The sequence below is a fragment of the Scyliorhinus torazame genome, chromosome 10 (genome assembly GCF_047496885.1).
Source record: "Scyliorhinus torazame isolate Kashiwa2021f chromosome 10, sScyTor2.1, whole genome shotgun sequence".
Classification (NCBI taxonomy): domain Eukaryota; kingdom Metazoa; phylum Chordata; class Chondrichthyes; order Carcharhiniformes; family Scyliorhinidae; genus Scyliorhinus; species Scyliorhinus torazame.
In genome coordinates, this window is record NC_092716.1 from 250,541,044 (window position 1) to 250,562,915 (window position 21,872).

At 50.2% G+C, this 21,872-nt stretch overlaps 1 protein-coding gene across 1 annotated transcript in view; it reads right to left on the bottom strand.

Annotated features, from left to right (window-relative positions):
* The window catches only part of ano3 (anoctamin 3), a 661,351-nt gene that overhangs the window by 29,977 nt on the left and 609,502 nt on the right, over positions 1-21,872 (bottom strand). Inside the window, exon 24 of the mRNA XM_072466663.1 lies at positions 17,176-17,328. Coding sequence (XP_072322764.1) covers positions 17,176-17,328 — 153 coding nt within the window. The remainder of the gene's footprint in view (positions 1-17,175; positions 17,329-21,872) is intronic.

Sequence of the window (21,872 nt, forward strand, 5' to 3'; positions counted from 1 at the left end):
CTAGTCCACTCCTCCACCATACCCAGTACCTCCCCCATCACCCATGGCACCTTCCCATGCAATCGCAGAAGGTGTAACACCTGCCCCTTTACCTCTTCCATGCTTAACATCCCAAAACACTCATTCCAGGTTAAGCTGCGTTTCAATTGCATCTCTTCCAATTTGGTCTACTGCATTCGCATCTCCCAATGTGGTCTCCTCTATATCGGAGAGACCAAACGCAGACTGGGTGATCGCTTTGCTGAGCATCTTCGGTTTGTGCGCATTCAGGACCCTGACCTTCCTGTTGCTTGCCATTTTAACAAAAGACCCTGCTCCCATGCCCACATGTCTGTTCTTGGCCTGCTGCAATGTTCCAGTGAAGCGCAACGCAAACTGGAGGAACAACATTGATGCACGATCAAGTACACAAAGACGAGAGTAGGATGTAATCGAGGCTTTATTACACTGAGATGTGTGGCCTCCTACAGTAGCTGACGAAATGGCTGCTGCACTGGGTGCACACATATTTATTCTCCGCCTACTGGGCGGAGCCAGCAGGCAGGGATCTACCCCCGTACCTGTAGTACAGGGGCCTTACCTTAAAGCACCTATCAACATCCTATATATGCCATATGTACATCAGTGGTGACTACCACAAACATCTCATCTTCCGGTTAGGCACGCTACAGCCTTCCGGCCTGAACATCAAATTCAACAACTTCAGATGATCAGATCTACCCCACCTCGACCCATTTGTTTTCATTTCATTTTAACTGTTTTACCATTTCTTTCTTTCTTAATATACATTTAATTTCTCCTCCCCCCAATCTTATCCACCTTTCCTTCAACTTTCTCCTCTATACTTCCCCCTTCCCCTCCCCCCACATCTACAGTTCATCCTCTGATGTTAGTTTCCCTGCTGTTTGGCCTCTGACATCTTTTGTTCTCTCTGGGGACTGCCATTAGAGCAGCACGGTAGCATTGTGGATAGCGCAATTGCTTCACAGCCCCAGGGTCCCAGGTTCGATTCCGGCTGGGTCACTGTCTGTGCGGAGTCTGCACATCCTCCCCGTGTGTGCGTGGGTTTCCTCCGGGTGCTCCGGTTTCCTCCCACAGTCCAAAGATGTGCAGGTTAGGTGGATTGGCCATGATAAATTGCCCTTAGTGTCTAAAATTGCCCTTAGTGTTGGGTGGGGTTACTAGGTTATGGGGATGGGGTGGAGGTGTTGGCCTTGGGTGGGGTGCTCTTTCCAAGAGCCGGTGCAGACTCGATGGGCCGAATGGCCTCCTTCTGCACTGTAAATTCTATGATTAGCACTCAGTCCCGTTGGTTTCTGTAGCCATTAGCACCCGGTTTCCCTGGGTTTCTGTGGCTATCACTCATCTTTCATTCTCACTCCACAGTATAAATATTTCCCACTTTGTCTGTTAGCTTTGACAAAGAATCATTGGACTCGAAATGTTAGCTCTTTTCTCTCCCTACAGATGCTGCCGGACTTGCTGAGATTTTCCAGCATTTTCTCTTTTACCTCCTGTGGCGCACAAAGACTCCGTGAGACAAACAGAGTGAAGTCGATGAGGCTTTATTAAGCGTGTCTGTTCCCCAGCAGCTCGATAGTAAACTGGCCTGCGGGGGAAGGCACCGGCTTCTTATACTTCGCCTTCAGGGCGGAGTATGAGGTCAACGGCCAACCAGGACCCGGGATCTGTCAGCCAATGACATTAGGGCTTCCAGTCCCACATGACCCCCAATACATACTACCACATTCACCCCTTGTCAAAAATGAACCCGGCGGGGTGATGCTTCGTATGGTGGTAAGGGTTTACAGTACTGGTCCTGGGAGGAGAGAACAGTTACATGGTAGGACCGTATTGGACAGTATCGTCCTGTTACAACTATTTACAGAGGATATGTGAAAACAAAATGTTCATTGGACAGTCCATCTTTGTTTTACATTGACGCCACGAGTCGGTCGGGCGGTCTGGTCGTCCGTGTCGATCGCCTCGGCCCCGGCGGTGGTGGTAGTGCTTGTACCAGCGTTGTCGCCTCCGGGAACCGCACGGTTTTAGCTGTCGGTGCAAAGGGGAGGGGGGCTGATCCTCCTGGGAAGGGGGCGGTCGCGGGGTGCGGCGGTGGCAGGAAGGGGGGCGGTTGGGTTGATGGTGCCGGGGGTGTGTGCGTGGTGCCGGCGGGCGCCAGATCCCGCAGGGAGACCGTGTCCTGTCGGCCGTCGGGGTACTCCACGTAGGCGTACTGGGGGTTTGCGTGGAGGAGGTGAACCCTTTCGACCAACGGGTCCGCCTTATGTGCCCGCACATGCTTTCGGAGCAGGATGGGTCCTGGGGCCGCCAGCCAGGTCGGCAGCGACGTTCCAGAGGAGGACCTCCTAGGGAAGACAAGGAGACGCTCGTGAGGCGTTTGATTAGTGCTCGTACATAATAACGACCGGATGGAATGGAGAGCGTCCGGGAGGACCTCCTGCCACCGTGAAACTGGGAGATCCCTGGACCGTAGAGCCAGTAGGACGGCCTTCCAGACCGTGCCGTTCTCCCTTTCTACTTGCCCGTTCCCCCGGGGGTTGTAGCTGGTCGTCCTGCTTGAAGCTATACCCTTGCTGAGCAGGAACTGGCGCAGCTCGTCACTCATGAAAGAGGACCCCCTGTCGCTGTGGACGTATGCGGGGTAACCGAACAGTGTGAATATGCTGTTCAGGGCTTTAATGACTGTGGCCGCGGTCATGTCGGAGCAGGGAATGGCAAAAGGGAAGCGGGAGTATTCGTCCACTACATTAAGGAAATACGCGTTGCGGTCGGTGGAGGGGAGGGGCCCTTTGAAATCGAGACTGAGGCGTTCAAAGGGACGGGAAGCCTTAATCAGGTGCGCTCCATCTGGCCTGAAAAAATGCGGTTTGCATTCTGCGCAGATGTGGCAGTCTCTTGTGACTGTACGGACCTCCTCTAAGGAGTAGGGGAGATTGCGGGACTTGATGAAGTGGTAAAACCGAGTGACCCCCGGGTGGCAGAGGTCCTCGTGGAGGGCTTGGAGGCGGTCAATTTGTGCGTTGGCACATGTCCCGCGGGATAGGGCATCAGACGGCTCGTTCAGCTTTCCGGGCCGGTACAAGATCTCATAGTTGAAGGTGGAGAGTTCGATCCTCCACCGCAAGATCTTGTCGTTCTTGATCTTGCCCCGCTGTGCATTATCGAACATGAAGGCAACCGACCGTTGGTCAGTGAGGAGAGTGAATCGCCTGCCGGCCAGGTAATGCCTCCAATGTCGCACAGCCTCCACTATGGCTTGGGCTTCCTTTTCCACTGAGGAGTGGCGGATTTCTGAGGCGTGGAGGGTTCGGGAGAAAAAGGCCACGGGTCTGCCCGCTTGGTTAAGGGTAGCCGCGAGAGCTACGTCAGAGGCGTCGCTCTCGACCTGGAAGGGGAGGGACTCGTCGATGGCGCGCATCGTGGCCTTTGCGATGTCCGCTTTGATGCGGCTGAAAGCCTGGCAAGCCTCTGTCGACAGCGGGAAAGCTGTGGTCTGTATTAGGGGGCGGGCCTTGTCTGCGTACTGGGGGACCCACTGGGCGTAGTATGAAAAGAACCCCAGGCAGCGTTTCAGGGCTTTTGGGCAGTGCGGGAGGGGAAATTCCATGAGTGCGCGCATACGTTCGGGGTCGGGGCCTATTATCCCATTGCGCACTATGTAGCCCAGAATGGCTAGCCGATCGGTGCTAAAGACGCACTTGTCCTCATTGTACGTGAGGTTCAAGGCTTTGGCAGTCTGGAGGAATTTTTGGAGGTTGGCGTCGTGGTCCTGCTGATCGTGGCCGCAGATGGTTACATTGTCGAGGTACGGGAACGTGGCCCGTAACCCATGTTGATCAACCATTCGGTCCATTTCCCGTTGGAAGACCGAGACGCCGTTTGTGACGCCAAAAGGGACCCTTAGGAAGTGGTATAATCGCCCGTCTGCCTCGAAGGCTGTGTACTTGCGGTCACTTGGGCGGATGGGGAGCTGATGGTAGGCGGACTTGAGGTCCACGGTGGAGAAGACTTTATACTGGGCAATCCGATTGACCATGTCGGATATGCGGGGGAGAGGGTACGCGTCTAGTTGTGTGTACCTGTTGATGGTCTGGCTATAGTCAATGACCATCCTTTGTTTCTCCCCTGTCTTCACTACTACCACCTGCGCTCTCCAGGGACTATTGCTGGCCTGGATTATGCCCTCCTTTAGTAGCCGCTGGACTTCGGAGCGAATGAAGGTCCGGTCCTGGACGCTGTACCGTCTGCTCCTAGTGGTGACGGGTTTGCAATCCGGGGTGAGGTTCGCAAACAAGGATGGGGGTTGCACCTTGAGGGTGGCGAGGCCGCAGATAGTGAGTGGCGGTATGGGGCCGCCGAATTTAAACGTAAGGCTCTGTAGGTTACATTGAAAATCTAAGCCCAGCAAGGTGGGGGCACAGAGTTGGGGAAGGACGTTAAGTTTGTAGTTTTTGAATTCCCTCCCCTGTACCGTTAGGGTAACTATGCAGAATCCCTGGATCTGTACGGAGTGGGATCCTGCGGCTAGGCAAATCTTTTGTGCGCTGGGGTAGGTAGTTAAGGAACAGCGTCTTACCGTGTCGGGATGTATAAAACTTTCCGTGCTCCCGGAGTCGACTAGGCATGGTGTCTCGTGGCCGTTAATTAGGACCGTTGTCGTCGTCGTCTGGAGAGTCCGGGGCCGAGCCTGATCGAGCGTAACCGAAGCGAGCCGTGGTTGTAGTAGTGGGGTGGGGTCCGTTGTTGCCGTCCAAGAGGACGTCGGGGATGGATAAAATGGCCGCCCCCATACCTCGCCCGTAGATGAGGGGTCACAAGATGGCGTCGGGGGTGGACAAAATGGCCGCCCCCATGCGTCGTACAGGTCGGGGGCGGTCCAAGATGGCGGGTCCCCTCCTCCCCTCGTGGTGGTCGGGACCCAAAATGGCGGCGTCTGCGGGTCGCACATTGAGTGCTGGGGGGTCTGGGGGGCGCTAGGACCGCGCGGAGTTCCTTTGGTGCGAGCTCCAGGGCCGCGGGCGCTAGGACCGCGCGGAGCTCCCTCGCTGGGGACCGGCAGGTCAGTGCGAGCGCTGGGACAGTGAGGAGGTCCCTCGCCGGGGACGGAGGTCGGGGTCCAGGTGAGTTGTATTGCCGGCGGGTCAGGCGTGGGGCGCGGGACGGGGGTGAGGGACCAGGTCGGCGGCGTTGGCGGGTCAGGCGTGGGGCGCGGGACGGGGGCGAGGGCCCAGGTCGGCGGGTCAGGCGTGGGGCGCGGGACGGGGGCGAGGGCCCAGGTCGGCGGCTCCGGCGGGTCAGGCGTGGGGCGCGGGACGGGGGCGAGGGCCCAGGTCGGCGGCTCCGGCGGGTCAGGCGTGGGGCGCGGGACGGGGGCGAGGGCCCAGGTCGGCGGCTCCGGCGGGTCAGGCGTGGGGCCGCGAGCGCTGGCACCGCGCGGAGCTCCCTCGCCGGGGACAGCGGTGGTCGGGGTCAAGGTAGGTGGCGCCGGCGGGTCAGGCGTGGGGCGCGGGACGGGGGTGAGGGTGGCGTTCGGGATACGGAAAACCCCTTCCTCTCCGTGGAGAGTGTTGGCTGGCACCCAAATCGGGAGCGCCGGCGGCGGGTCATACATGGGCTGCGGGGAGGGGGGTTGGGGAGCGTAGGCGGCGTGCAGGGCTCCCTGTTCTCCCGGGGCCGCGGTGGTCGGGACCCAAAATGGCGGCGCCTGGGGGTCGCACATGGCGTGCTGGGGGGGGTTGGGAGGCATAGACTGCCTGTAGGGCTCCCTGTTCTCCCGGGACGGCGGCGACCACGCGGGACCGGCACACCACCGCATAGTGGCCCTTTTTCCCGCAGCTTTTGCAGATGGCTGCGCGGGCCGGACAGCGTTGTCGGGGGTGCTTCGCCTGGCCGCAGAAATAACAGCGGGCGCCCCCGGTGCGACTCGGCGTTTGGACTGCGCAAGCCTGTGGGGTGTCCGGGGGGGGGGGGGTAGGGGGTTTGCCGCGGCGGGTACGTACGGGGCCCAATGGCCTGCCGCGCGGTCGGGGCCGTAGGCGCGGGTGTTACGCGCGGCTACGTCCAGCGAGGCTGCCAGGGCCCGTGCCTCTGAGAGTCCTAGTGACTCTTTTTCTAGAAGTCTTTGGCGGATTTGGGAGGATTGTATACCTGCAACAAAAGCATCGCGCATTAACATGTCCGTATGTTCGTTTGCATTCACCGACGGGCAGCTGCAGGCTCGTCCCAAAATCAGCAGCGCGGCGTAGAACTCGTCCATCGATTCTCCGGGAGCTTGCCGTCTCGTCGCGAGCTGGTAGCGAGCGTAGATTTGGTTAACTGGGCGAACGTAGAGACTTCTCAGTGCTGCGAACGCCGTCTGGAAATCGCGGGTGTCTTCAATGAGGGTGAAAATCTCCGTGCTCACCCTCGAGTGCAGGACCTGCAGTTTTTGTTCATCTGAGACTCGGCCTGTAGTCGATGTGATGTAGGCCTCAAAGCAAGTCTGCCAGTGTTTGAAGGCTGCTGCTGCATTCACTGCGTGGGGGCTGATCCTCAGGCATTCTGGAATGATCCTGAGCTCCATAGTCCTTTTTAGGCACGCTTAATAAATTGCAGCGCACAAAGACTCCGTGAGACAAACAGAGTGAAGTCGATGAGGCTTTATTAAGCGTGTCTGTTCCCCAGCAGCTCGATAGTAAACTGGCCTGCGGGGGAAGGCACCGGCTTCTTATACTTCGCCTTCAGGGCGGAGTATGAGGTCAACGGCCAACCAGGACCCGGGATCTGTCAGCCAATGACATTAGGGCTTCCAGTCCCACATGACCCCCAATACATACTACCACACCTCCTTATTTCAATTTCCATTTGAACATCTCTATCCTTTTTTTTTGCTGCATTTCCATTTCTTTCTCCATTATTTTTTTAATTCCCTCTCATGTTCATACTGCAACCGAATTCTCTCCAGCTCAATTTCCCCACCAGAAAATATCTTTGATGTTACACATTGTTGTGGGCTCGCCTGTGTTTCTAACAGATCCAATTATTCAACCAATATATCAAAAATCTCTGCCTCCCTAGCTTTAGCTGGCACCTCCATTTCTAATTCACCTGCCAACTCGATTAGCTGGTCTTATTAAAGCCTTTTTAAATAAACCGGAGATAAGTCACCCACGTGAAGAAGAATCTGAACAACTTCCAGAACCAGCCGGTTATATTTCTACAAAGCTGGCATCTTTTTTTACTTTATACTGTAACCCAAACATCACCATCTACCATTCCAATGGTCACGGACGAGCCCCCAAATTATGTTACGACCTCCCTGGGCTAGTGCACGGTCAATTCCAGCCCCACTCAGGCAGGACTCAACCATCGTCTGTTTCCGGGCAGAATACGGCCTTTTGGCCAATTCATTTGTCACCAGCCAACCAAATCGAACTGAGTCCCACCGATCTCTCGGGTGCCAGAAAGTCTGAGTTCTGCTGCCCAAAGCTAGCAGAGTGTGCTCTTTTGTAACTTTCCAATTCCTCATTTCGCCTGCTCGACCTAAAGATATGTGTCCATTAGGCTTCCATGGATCAAAATGATAACAGCAAAAATAAAGAAAGGGAAAAAAGGGATTGTATGACTCTTCTTCGCAGCCGAAGAGCGGGGTGGGAGGGGGGTGGAGAGGTGGGGGGGGATGGTGCGGTTATGGAGAGTGGATAGTAGTACGCAAAACAAAAGGATATGATAGCATTACAAGGCAGCTATTTTGATAATGGTACCCAGAGTGTGACAGGAAGGGGCATAGTATTCAAAAATTTAAAAAACAGCAAAGAAAGTCAAAAAGGGAAAGAGTGGTAACAAGGCAAAAATTAATGGTTCTTTATTTAAATACACGTAGTATTCGGCACAAAATAAACAAATTAACACCAAAATTTAGATTAGTGGGTATAATCTCCACTATAGAGATGTAGTTGCAAGGAGATCAAAACTGGGAACTAAATATGCAGGGTTTGTGACTTTTTGAAGGACATGCAGGAAGGAAAGGATGTTGGGGTAACTGTGTTAGTACAAAACGGAATAAGTACGATAACAAGAAATGACCTTGGATCAGAGGATGTCATTTGAATCCACATTGGTGGAGGCACGATGTATCAAGGGAAATAAGACACTGGTCGGAGTACTCTCGCCGCCCCCGAATAATAGCTATACTGTAGGATGGAGAATAAATCAGGAGAAAATGAGGGCAAGTAAAAAAGGCAGTACTTTAATCATGGGTGACTAATCTTCTTGCAGATTGGAAAAATCAAACTGGCAGAAGTAGACATGAGGAAGAATTCATAGAGTGTATTCAGATCAGTTTCTGAATTTGTTCTGGATCCAATCAGGGGATCAGGCAATTTTGGATCTGGTAATGAGGCAGTTTTAGTAAACAGTCTGAGTAAAAGATTCCCTGGGAAACAGTGACCAGAACATGGCATAATTTAGCATTCAGTTTGAGAGTGTGGAACCTGGGTCTGAAACAAGTGTACTAAATTTAAATAGCGGTAATTAAAAAGGAACGAGGGCAGAGTTGTCTGATGTGGACTCTAGAAAAGATGGTTGATCAACAATGTGAGGCATTCAGGGCAGCACGGTGGTGCAGTGGGTTAGCCCTGCTGCCTCACGGCACCGAGGTCCCAGGTTCGATCCCGGCTCTGGGTGGAGTTTGCACATTCTCCCCGTGTTTGCGTGGGTTTCGTCCCCACAGCCCAAAAGATGTGCAGGCTAGGTGGATTGGCCACACTAAATTGCCCCTTAATTGGAAAAAATGAATTGGGTACTCTAAATTTAAAAAAGAAAATACAATGGGAGACGTTTATGAAAATAGTTTGGGACTCACACCTCACCAGTGAAAATGAAGGATTCGAGGAGGAGCATAAATTAACCATGCTTAACCAAGGAAGTTAAGGATAGTATTAAACTGAAAGAAAAAGCATAAATGTGACAAAGATTAATGATCAGTCAAATTGGGAAAGTTTTTAAAAAAAAGATGACCAAAAAAAACCAAGGAGAAGATAAACTATGAGGGTCAACTAACAAGTAATATAAAAACAGACAGAAAGAGCTTCTTTAAAGAGATAAAAAGGAAGAGTGAGATCAAAGCCCTTGGAGAATGAGACGAGGGAAATAATAATAAGGAACCAGGAAACGGCAGGGGAGTTAAATAAATATTTTGCATCCGTCGTCACTATGGAAGACACTAATAACCTTCCCAAAATCCTAAATAATCAAGGGGCCAAAATTTTGGGGGCAGTAATAAATACAATAACTATCCTAATGTTAACAAACCAAAGGCATTTTTAAGGGATTTATATTTGTATTGCTAAAATATTAAAATAAGGTATAGTTTAAGGTGAGTTTAATGGAATGTTTCTGTGCCTGGAAGGGGCCTATAGCTTGATTCATGCTGGACAGAGGGTTTTGTGTGTGTGGGGATGGTTTCAATTCAGACTGGGGTTCGATTGTGGTTAGAGAGGGCTAAGGTGTGAAGAATAAATAGAAGTAAGGTGTTGCTTAGCAACAGGAGGTCACTTCCCAGAGAGAGAAGACTTCCTTTTGTTCTTAGTTTTTGAACTGAAAGCCACTGTTGGGGCAGGGTGAGAGCGAGAAGGCGGTTTTCATAACTCTGTGCGAAGCAGGAAATTTGTACAATGGAATAACGTACAAGAAAGCAAGCTCCAGAGAAACTAAAGGACAGTTGGCTCTAGAAATCTTGAAATCAAACAAGGTACTGTTCATGAGCATCCCAGACAATACGAAAATGGAAAACTCCATTGAGAAGATAGGTTTCTAAAGTAATCCTAAAGTTTGGAATGTCTGAATACAGTCTGCAAAACCAATCTTAAAGTAACTGAGGAGACAGTATTGCCTGGATATCAGAGTTTGTGTAACAGTGGAATTCAATCAAGACAAAGGAATCCTGAAGGGTTGGTGTAAAATCCTGTCCTGGATTCACTGGTAAACGTCAAGTGGAATTACTGTACAAAGGAGTAATTTGAACAATCCCGACTCGATTTCAGAACAAACCGCTCGTGGAAAACACAATTTTGTGAGAAGATTTTAAAGTGTGCTTTGAGGATTAGAATTTGGAAACTCTCACGTGACAATCATCTGGAGGGACTCAGACATCTGGGAGATTCTCAGACAACAACTTGGGTTCAGAGCCGAGTGTGTGTATTTGACCACAACCAATCTGTGTGCTTCAAGGGACTTTGTGTTAATGGGACCATTGTAGTTTAATATGTATTTTGTAATCCATGTCAATCTTAAAATTTGTGTGTATTTGTTAAGATCGGGGTGGAGTAAAGGATTATTGTGTAATAATCAAACTTTTCATGTTTAATATTTTTTTTCTTGTTGTTAAAACTAATTAGCGGTCCTATGACTCTGCTCCTCCACGGTGTAAAAAAAAAGTTAAAAGTTATGGTCTTTTGAGCCAGGGTTCCATTCTGGGATATCCCCATCCAGTTATAACATCAACTGGGATCGTAACATCAAAGAAAAAAGTACTATAGAAACTAATGGGGCTAAAGACCAATAAGTCCCCTGGGCCTGATGAGTTGCATCCTAGGATATTAAAAGAAGTAGCTACGGAGATAGTGGATGCACTGGTAGTAATCTTACAAGAATCCTTAAATTCAGAAGAGCCCCAGAGGATTGGAAAACTGTCAATGTAATACCTTTGTTCAAAAAAGACCAGGGGCGGGATTCTCCCCTACCCGGCGGGATGGAGTGGCGTGAACCACTCCGGCGTCAGGCCGCCCCAAAGGTGCAGATTTCTCCGCACCTTTAGGGGCCAAGCCCTCACCTTTAGGGGCCAGGCCCGCGCCGGAGTGCTGCCGTCCCGCCGGCTGGCGTGGAAGGCCTTTGGTGCCACGCCAGCCAGGACCGAAGGGACTCCGTCGGCCGGCGGAAGTCCTTGCGGCTGCTGACGTCAACCCCGCGCATGCGCGGGGGGGGGGGGGGGGGGGGGGGTCACCTCCGAGTCGGCCATCGCGGAGGCTATGGCCGACGCGGAGGGGAAAGAGTGCCTCCACGGCACAGGCCCGTCCATTGATCGGTGGGCCCCGATCGCGGGCCAGGCCACCGGGGGGCACCCCCTGGGGCCAGATCGCCCCGCGCCCCCCCTCAGGACCCCGGAGCCCGCACGCGCTGCCAGGTCCCGCCGGTAAGGGACCTGGTTCAATTTACGCCGGCGGGACCGACACAGCAGCAGCGGGACTTCGGCCCATTGCGGGCCGGAGAATCGCCGGGGGTGCCCGTTGACCGGCGCGCCGCGATTCCTGCCCCCACCGAATCTCTGGTGCCGGAGAATTCGGCGGCCGGCGGGGGCGGGATTCACGCCGTCCCCAGCCGATTCTCCGACCTGGCAGGGGGTTGGAGAATCCCGCCCCAGATAGCTTAATTTCTGTCATTGGGAAAATGTTAAGAGTCCATTGTAAAGGATGCAATAGCAGAGCATTTAGAAATATGTAATATAATCAAGCAGAGTCAGCATGGCTTCATGAAGGGTAAATCATGCCTGACAAATTTATTAGAATTCTCTGAGGTGGTAACAGCGAAGATAGATTAAAGTGAACCAGTAGATGTAATACACTTGGATTTCCAAAAAGTGTTCGATAAGGTGCCGCACAAAAGGCTATTAAGAGCCCATGGTGCTGGGGTTACATTAGAATGTCTAACTGATAAAAGGCAGAGAGTTGGGATAGGATAGCAACTTGTACCTAGTGGCATGCCACAGGGATCAGTGCTGAGGCCACAATTATTTACAATATAGATTAATGATTTGAACAAGGGAAGTGAAAGTACTATTGCCAAGTTTGCAGATGACACAAAATAAGTTAAAAGGCAAGTGGTAATGTTAACACAAAGAGTCCAAAGTTTTTGCTAAAGCTGTACAAGGCACTATTTACTGGAATACTGCAAACAGTTTTGGTCCCTTATCTAAGAAAGGTGCTATGGCATTGGGCGCAGTCCAGAGAAGGTGCTCTAAGTTGACCCTGGATATGGAGAAATTTTCTTATGGGGAGACGTTGAGTAGATTGAGCCCGTACGTATTGGAGTTTAGAAGATGAAACCCTCCTTATTGAGACATATAAGGTTCCTAGGGGCTTGACAGGGTCGATGCTGAGAGATTGTTTTCGCTTGTGAGAGTGTCGAGGACCAGGTGGCAGAATCTCAGCGTATGAGGGTTACCCATTTAAGACAGAGATGAGAAGGAATTTCTTCTCACAGAAGTTAGTGAAATTATGGTATTCTTTACCGCAGAGAGCTGTAGAGGCTGGGTCATTAAGTATATTCAAGGCTGAGATGGATTTTTAATCAGTAAGGGAATCAAGGGTTATGGAGATAAGATGGGAAAGTGGAGTTGAGGAAGATCAGTCATGATCACATTGAATGGCAGAGCAGACTTGATGGGCTGAATGGCCTGCTTCTGCTCCTACATTTTATGGCTTTATTGCAGAAGGCCAAGGATGGGCATGTGGGCATGAGAGAAAGATGGTGAGTTGAAATGGCAAGCAACAGGAAGAGTGGGGTGGTGCTTGTAGACTGACTGAAGGTGTTCAGCAAAGTGGGATCGAGTCTATTTTTAGTCTCTCCAATGTAGAGGAGACCACATTGTGAGCATTGAATACAGTAGATTAAATTGGAGAAGGTGCAAGCGAATCATTGCTTCACCTGAAATGTGTGCTTGGGGCCTCGGACAGTGAGGAGCGAGGAGCGTTGGCTGGTTTAGCACAGGGCTAAATCGCTGGCTTTGAAAGCAGACCAAGGCAGGCCAGCAGCATGGTTCAATTCCCATACCAGCCACCCCGAACAGGCGCCGGAATGTGGCGACTAGGGGCTTTTCGCAGTAACTTCATCTGAAGCCTACTTGTGACAATAAGTGATTTTCATTTCTTTTCATTTTTTTTTCATTTTGTAAAGGGGCAGTTGTTACATCTCCTGGGAAGGTGCCTTGGAACGGGGTTAAGGAGTTGGAGCTGATGGACTGGGGAGCTGGGTCGGGCATGGTTGAAGGCTCTGTCAACCACACTGGGGCAATCTCAGCTCAGGAAAAAGGAAGACATGTCGGATTACAAAGATCCACCCTCATATGTCAGAGTACGAGATGGACAAAGGAGGGCAAAGACTCTGTCATTGTTGATTTCTCTCGGGAGACATTAGTTTCTTACTTAAGGTGACATCTTGCTGGAGGCAATGGCCTTTTCTTCAAATATCCTTTGAGTAAATAACTAATTATATACAAAGTTACAGATCGTCAGGACATAAATATAGCTTCTCTCTAAGGTGCTTCTCACTCATCTCCTCTGTAAGTGACCTCACTATGAAATAGCTCCTTGACATGCTCAGTAACTATTACCAGAGTTAACCCTTTACTCTACAAATCTCAAGGGCTGGATTCTCCGCCCAGCGGTGCCAGAATCAGGAAACGCAATCGGGTGGAGAATCCCGCGTCAGCCGAAAATCGAGGCCGGCGCAGGGTGCCCGACGGAATGCCATGCTCGACAGCGGCACGAACGAGGTCCATGGGCATGCAAACTGTACAGTAAATACCGTTGGCATGTCATTAACGGGCCCGACCGGGCAATTTCCGGGCCCCCGCCCCCCCCCCCCCGCGATGCTCCACCTCCGACAGGAGGAATTACCAACGACGAGGATCACTGGTGGTATTTAAAATCGGGGGACTGCCGCTGCTGATGGGGGAGAGCGAGCGGGTACAGAAAGTGTCCAATTTCGCTCTCATATGGGGGGGGGGGGGGAGTAGCGGGGTTAGCCAGGAAGTGGGCCGTGGGGTTGGGGTGAATGGGGCCTGACCGCCATTTCCGCAGCCCGCAAGGCAGCCATGTGGCTGTGAACTTAACGCCATGGGTCGTATGGGTGCCTCCACAGGCCACCACCATAGGTACCCTCTGTCCCCAGCCGACCCACTATTGAGATGGGCATGGTCCAGCGCAACCAGTGCTGCCACCTTGGCCGAGATGGGTGTGTGGGGGGGATTGGAGTGCCTATATGCAGCTCCTGCTCGTGAGGCGCTCCAGTGGCGATCCCGACCCTGGCGAATCACACCCCAGTGTGTGTTGGAATTGCGCGAGTCCCACGTGGCAGCTGCGCCAGCCCACGAGGATGTCCTGAATCGCTCTGAGACTAGCACCGCTTTCGGGGCTGGAGGACACACACAATTCAGTCCCAGCGTCAGCACTTAAGTCTCTGAAATGGAGAAGGCGGCCCCAGATCTTGATCCCGAGATTACTATTTACGTATCCTCTTTACACTTTACCTCAATGTCTGTGCTTTTAAAGGGATGGCCTCCTTGGGGGTTCCACCAGCCTTTCTGAATGTTTTGCAGAGCTGCTTCTGACGTAGCTGGAAACTAGTTCATTCTGAAGTCAGTTCCCGCAGGTTGTCACACCTGGTCTTCCTCATTTGTGGCTCTGTAGATGAGATGATGTTTTACCTGAAGTTTAGGATACGCAGACCATCCTGCTAATGGTTTTCTGTCCATTGAAATCAGGGCGGCTCTTTTCCTTTGAATGATGCCTGGCATGCCTGGACTTGATACGATCGGAGTTGTTCTATCTTCTCTATTAAAGCACATTCTTGTTGTTCGTCTCTACCCCACACCACCTTTCGAGAATGGAAAGGTTCTGAGCCCTGTGCCTTTGGTTTAAAGTAAGGGCTTGACTTGCTCGGTAAAGTTCTTTCCCTTTTCCTCGCCCCACCGTGGTCTTCGTTTGTGATATTTGCCGGTAGCGTCTGAGGGAGGATAGGAAGTTGGGTTCTCAGCCTTCGGCCCATCAGAATTGGGCAGCAATGTAGCACAGTGGTTAGTACTGTTGCTTCACAGCGCCAGGGACCTTGGTTCAATTCCCTGCTTGGGTCACTGTCTGTGCACAGTCTGCATGTTCCCCCCGTGTCTGCGTGGGTTTCCTCCGGGCGCTCCGGTTTCCTCCCACAGTCCAAAGACATGCAGGTTAAGTGGAATGGTCGCGCTAAGTTGTCCTTAGTGTCCAAAAAGGGTCGGTGGGGTTACTGGGATAGGGTGCAGCTGTGGGCTTAAGTAGGGTGCTCTATCTAAGGGAAGGTGCAGACTCGACGGGCCGAATGGCCTCCCTCTGCACTGTAAATTCTATGATTTAAGGAACATGCACGCGGAAAACAATTCTGCAATGGTGTTGAGGGATAACCGAGCAGAGCCTGTCTGTTAGACTGAGGGTACTTCAGCAAACTTGTAACTGGGAGGAATCCATATGATGCTGCGCAGGGTGGGAAACACTTTTGGCAAATTTGTTGCCCATTGTCAGAGATGATAACACCCAGAAAGATGTGTGGAGAACATCTTTTTGGAGGAGATAACAACGGCATCAGCAGTGAGGTCATGTATCTTCTGCATCTCAATCTAGCGGGAAAAATACTCAATTTCCATGAAATATGCTTCCCTTTGAATTCAAACAAGGCCATGCCAAAGTATTCCCAAGGCCTGGGTGAGAAGGTGGAGGGCATAAGTGGCTCTTTCTGCTCCTGTCTGTGAATGGTGCAGATGATCTCCTCCAGAGGTTCCCAGCATCACAGATGACAGTCTTCTGCCAATTCTATTCACTTACGTGACACCAAGAAATGGCTGAAGGCACTGGACACTGCAAAGGCTATAGGCCCTGACAATATTCCAGCAATAGTACTGAAGACTTGTGCTCCAGGACTTGCCGTGCCCCTGGCCGAGCTGTTCCAGTACAGCTACAACATTGGCATCTACCTGGCAATGGGGAAAATTGCTCAGGTATGTCCTGTCCACAAAATGCAGGGCAAACTGAACCTGGCCAATTACCGCCCTGTTAGTCAACTCTTGATCATCTTTAAAGTGATGGAAGGAGTCATCAATAGTTCTATCAAATGCACTTACTCAGCAATAATCTGCTCACGGACACTCGGTTTGGGTTCCGCCAAGGTTACGCAGCTCCAGACATCATTACAGCCTTGGTTGAAACATGGACAAAAGAGTTGAATTCCAGAGGTGAGATGAGAGTGACTTCCCTTGACATCAAGGCAGCATTTGACCGAGTCTGGCATCAAGGAGCCCTAGCTAAACTGGAGTCAATGGAAATCAGGGGGGAAACTCTCTGTTGGTTGGAGTCATTGTGGTGGTTGGAGGTCACTCATCTCAGCTCCAGGACATCACTGCAGGTGTAGCCTCAGGGTAGTATCCTAGGACCAACCATCTTCAGCTTCTTCATTCGTGTCCTTCTTTCCATCAGAAGGCCAGAGGTGGGGATGTTCTGTGATAATTGCACAATGTTCAGCACCATTCATGGCTCCTCAGATACTGAAATAGTCCATGTCCAAATGCTTAAAAGATCTGGACAATATCCAGGCTAGGACTGACAAGTGGAAAGTAACATTCGTGCCATACAAGTGCCAGGCAATGACCACCTCTAACAAGGGAGGGTTAGACCATCTCCCCTTGACATTCAATGGCATTACCATTGCTGAATCCCTCACAATCAACATCCTGGGGGTTACCATTGAACAGACACTGAAATGGACTATATGTAAATACTGTGGCTATAAGAGGTCAAAGGCTACATATCCTGTGATGGGTAATTCACTTCCTGACTCTCCAAAGCCTGTCCACCACTTACAAGGCACAAATCCGGAGTGCAATAGAATACTCTCCACTTGCCTGGATGAGTGCGGCTCCAACAACACTCAAGAAGCTCGACACCGTCCAGGACAAAGCAGCCTCGCTTGATTGCTCCTCCTTCCACAAACATTCAATCTCTCCACCATTGTCACACAGAAAATCCAGGTCAAGGAGGGGAAATATCAGAGTCAGAATAGCAACAAACTGGAAAAACAAAGGGAAACTGGGGACGGGAACCGTGAGAGCGGGAGAACAAACATTTTCTTTTAACCTATCCAGACATCGAAGTGAAGAATTTCGAATTATGAAACAAATATTAAAAGCCTTGATATGTTTGGGTCCTGCAGGATTCAAGCAACTCAAACCTCCAGCAGCAGCTGTAACAAAATAGGAGATGTGGATATTCTTAAATCTTCACAGTAAAAAGCCAAGAGCTTGTTCATTTTATCATGTAATTCTCTTGGAACACAGCTAATCTCCTTGCAGGGCAATGCAGTGATTGTATTTACCTATATCTGTAGCTCTAGCTGGCAATGGCCGCCTCCACTGTGTGACGAACTTGTAAGCATCCAGCCGTATCTCAATGATATTGTTGAGGAGAGCAAGGAGCGGAGCCAGTGGGAAGGCAGCAACGAATATAGTTGTGAAACCAAACTGTAAAACTGGATGAAATTGAGAATCACAATTACCATTGCATCAATAATAAAAACAAAGTCATTGATTAATCAGCAACGGTTCAAATCCAGCATATGATTCTGTGTCAATGGCATTTCCCTCCATACACCACAACAAAAATGTGTTTCTCTTACTTTTTCAAGTCAGACTGCCTGCTGATGGAATATCACATGATCTGTAATGGCGTCAGCGGAGCGTTTGCACAGGTTTTCAGTTCACCATCTTACACCATAGAAGCAGCACCTCTTAATAAACCCTGCACTATGCGTTTACGAACTTAGAGTGTGGTACCTCTACTTCTTGTTCTCTCTGCGGCTAACAGTAAAAATATAACAGAAGAGAAAACTGGCGACGAGGATTCAGGCCATTAAAAACCATCAACGAAGGTTTGGCTCCAGAGTAAATAATTGACTGGGCTGGAAACAATCATCGAGTTTGTGGTGAGGTTAAAGCAGTTTAGACCTTAGGAGGCCGATCGATCGTGACCAGCCGTTAGTGTAAATAAGGACGTAGCTGTGAGTAACTGGAGCACATCTTTCAATAAGAAAATGAAGCTTAAGATGTACTTATTGTTTGCAGTGGGTAGTAGCTGTGGAGAGCACGCATGTGGGACTGTAAATGGCCTGCGGGAACGGGAACCTAGACGGTTGCCGACTCTGCAACCTATTGCTCGGGAACCAATATTCCAGGCAAGGGAAGAACTAGTTTGCTTGTGGGCTAGATTGCTTGCTTCAGGAAATGAAACAAAAGGGTGAAAGGCGGAAGGGGTGCAGATCAGGGAACCTGAATCTGGAAAATGGTGGGAAATGTGGCGCCATGGACGTGTTTGACGAGGATTACGAGACATGGAATTCTTATGGAGAAAGGTTCCAATTGTATCTTGTAACAAATCAGATGTCGGAAAACCTCCATGTTGCGTCTTTCACTTGGCTGAAAAACATTCGTGTCTTACGAAATCTAGCCCACCCAGCTAAACCAGGAGAGAAGTCCAACAAAGAGTTAACGACAATCTTGGAGGGACATTTCTCTCACCGTCCGCTGTTGATAGCTGAACTATCGCCGTGGTCAAGAGGAAGGGAGGCAGCATTTTGAAATTCAAAGCAACGTTACGTAAATTAGCAAAGTACTGTGAATTTAGTCAAATAAGTGATGCTACACTTTGAGACAGATTGGTCGGTAGACCCAGAAATGAAGCCATCCAAAGGAAACTGTGGACTGGAGGTGCTCCAACCCTGATATCTGCTGTGGAAATCGCTGCTTCCATGGAACTTGCAGCAAAAGAGACATCATTGACTGGATTCTGAGCAAATGTTCACAAGCTGAAGGCTGCTAAAAGCAAGTCAGTGAAAATCCTACTGTCATTGCCATACTCATGTGGGACATTCAGCTGGAGAATGTTGGAGCAAGGAGATTAAATGCAAAAAATTGTGGTAAAACTGGCCATATTGCAAAGGCGGGAGAACAGCTGGTTTGTCAATTTCAGCGGGGGCAGTGCGGAAGTGATTGCTGGGAGGTAAGTCTGTGCTTTAAAAACACTTACCTGGTCCCGCTTTCGGTCCCTCTTTTCTGTTTTTTTTAATATTTTAGTATTTAAGGCGGGAACAGGAAGTTCGACCCGCGGACGTCTGGGAAGACCCTCACCAATAAATTCTGGTGGAGAGGAAACCCGAGACACTACACGTGTAGTGTCTCCCACCCGCCCTCCTCCTCTAACCTAATAATAAAACCCATTGGTGTGAGGTAAGTACCATATTTTATTCTTAACACGAAGAAGGTAAGTAAGTGATTTTTACGCATTTTTACTTTTGTACCTTTTTCAAATTGTGTGTGTGTCGGGGGGGGGGGGGAAACTGAAGTGAAATCACAGAAAAGCTGTGGCCTGAGTGGCTGGTTGGGATTCTACACTAAATTAAAAAAACTGAGCATTGGTAACTAATTGAACATAATTACTTAATTATAATTTAGAGGGATATCTAAGCCAGAGATTGGAGAGTACTATATTTAGCTTTCGCATTTCTATTAGAAATCTAGTGCTAGGAAACAGATAGTCAACAGTAACTTTGAAATTAAATATTCAAAAAAATTTTTTTTTTAATTTTAATTTTAATTTTAATTAATTGACGCAATGTCAGTTAGAGGGGTGCTGTGCTCTGACTGTGAGATGTGGCAGGTCCGGGAGGCTTCCAGCGTCCCGGATGGCTTCATCTGCAGAAAGTGCACCCAACTGGAGCTCCTCACAGACCGCATGGTTCGGTTGGAGCGGCAATTGGATGCACTTAGGAGCATGCAGGTGGCGGAAAGCATCATAGATCGCAGTTATGTAGATGTGGTCACACCCAAGGTGCAGGCAGAGAAATGGGTGACCACCAGAAAGGGCAGGCAGTCAGTGCAGGAATCCCCTGTGGTTGTCCCCCTCTCGAACAGATATACCCCTTTGGATACTGTCGGGGGGGATAGCCTATCAGGGGAAAATAGCAGCAGCCAGAGCAGTGGCACCACGGCTGGCTCTGATGTTCAGAAGGGAGGGTCAAAGCGCAGAAGAGTAATAGTAATAGGGGACTCTATAGTCAGGGGCACAGATAGGCGCTTCTGTGGACGTGAAAGAGACTCCAGGATGGTATGTTGCCTCCCTGATGCCAGGGTCCAGGATGTCTCCGAACGGGTAGAGGGCATCCTGAAGGGGGAGGGCAAACAGGCAGAGGTCGTTGTACATATTGGTACTAACGACATAGGCAGGAAGGGGCATGAGGTCCTGCAGCAGGAGTTCAGGGAGCTAGGCAGAAAGTTAAAAGACAGGACCTCGAGGGTTGTAATCTCGGGATTACTCCCTGTGCCACGTGCCAGTGAGGCTAGAAATAGGAAGATAGAGCAGCTAAACACGTGGCTAAACAGCTGGTGTAGGAGGGAGGGTTTCCATTATCTGGACCACTGGGAGCTCTTCCGGGGCAGGTGTGACCTGCATAAGAAGGACGGGTTGCATCTAAACCGGAGAGGCATAAATATCCTGGCCGCGAAGTTTGCTAGTGTCACACGGGAGGGTTTAAACTAGTATGGCAGGGGGGTGGGCACGGGAACAATAGGTCAGAAGGTGAGAGCATTGAGGGAGAACTCAATAGGGACAGTGTGGCTCTGAGGCAGAGCAGACAGGGAGAAGTTGCGGAACACAGCGGGTCTGGTGGCCTGAAGTGCGTATGTTTTAATGCAAGAAGTATTACGGGTAAGGCAGATGAACTTAGAGTTTGGATTAGTACTTGGAACTATGATATTGTTGCCATTACAGAGACCTGGTTGAGGGAAGGGCAGGATTGGCAGCTAAACGTTCCAGGATTTAGATGTTTCAGGCGGGATAGAGGGGGATGTAAAAGGGGAGGCGGAGTTGCGCTACTGGTTCGGGAGAATATCACAGCTGTACTGCGAGAGGACACCTCAGAGGGCAGTGAGGCTATATGGGTAGAGATCAGGAATAAGAAGGGTGCAGTCACAATGTTGGGGGTATACTACAGGCCTCCCAACAGCCAGCGGGAGATAGAGGAGCAGATAGGGAGACAGATTTTGGAAAAGAGTAAAAACAACAGGGTTGTGGTGATGGGAGACTTCAACTTCCCCAATATTGACTGGGACTCACTTAGTGCCAGGGGCTTAGACGGGGCGGAGTTTGTAAGGAGCATCCAGGAGGGCTTCTTAAAACAATATGTAGACAGTCCAACTAGGGAAGGGGCGGTACTGGACCTGGTATTGGGGAATGAGCCCGGCCAGGTGGTAGATGTTTCAGGAGGGGAGCATTTTGGTAACAGTGACCACAATTCAGTAAGTTTTAAAGTACTGGTGGACAAGGATAAGAGTGGTCCTAGGATGAATGTGCTAAATTAGGGGAAGGCTAATTATAACAATATTAGGCGGGAACTGAAGAACATAGATTGGGGGCGGATGTTTGAGGGCAAATCAACATCTGACATGTGGGAGGCTTTCAAGTGGCAGTTGAAAGGAATTCAGGACCGGCATGTTCCTGTGAGGAAGAAGGATAAATACGGCAATTTTCGGGAACCTTGGATGACGAGAGATATTGTAGGCCTCGTCAAAAAGAAAAAGGAGGCATTTATCAGGGCTAAAAGGCTGGGAACAGACGAAGCCTGTGTGGAATATAAGGAAAGTAGGAAGGAACTTAAGCAAGAAGTCAGGAGGGCTAGAAGGGGTCACGAAAAGTCATTGGCAAATAGGGTTAAGGAAAATCCCAAGGCTTTTTACACGTACATAAAAAGCAAAAGGGTAGCCAGGGAAAGGGTTGGCCCACTGAAGGATAGGCAAGGGAATCTATGTGTGGAGCCAGAGGAAATGGGCGAGGTACTAAATGAATACTTTGCATCAGTATTCACCAAAGAGAAGGAATTGGTAGATGTTGAGTCTGGAGAAGGGTGTGTAGATAGCCTGGGTCACATTGAGATCCAAAAAGAAGAGGTGTTGGGTGTCTTAAAAAATATTAAGGTAGATAAGTCCCCAGGGCCTGATGGGATCTACCCCAGAATACTGAAGG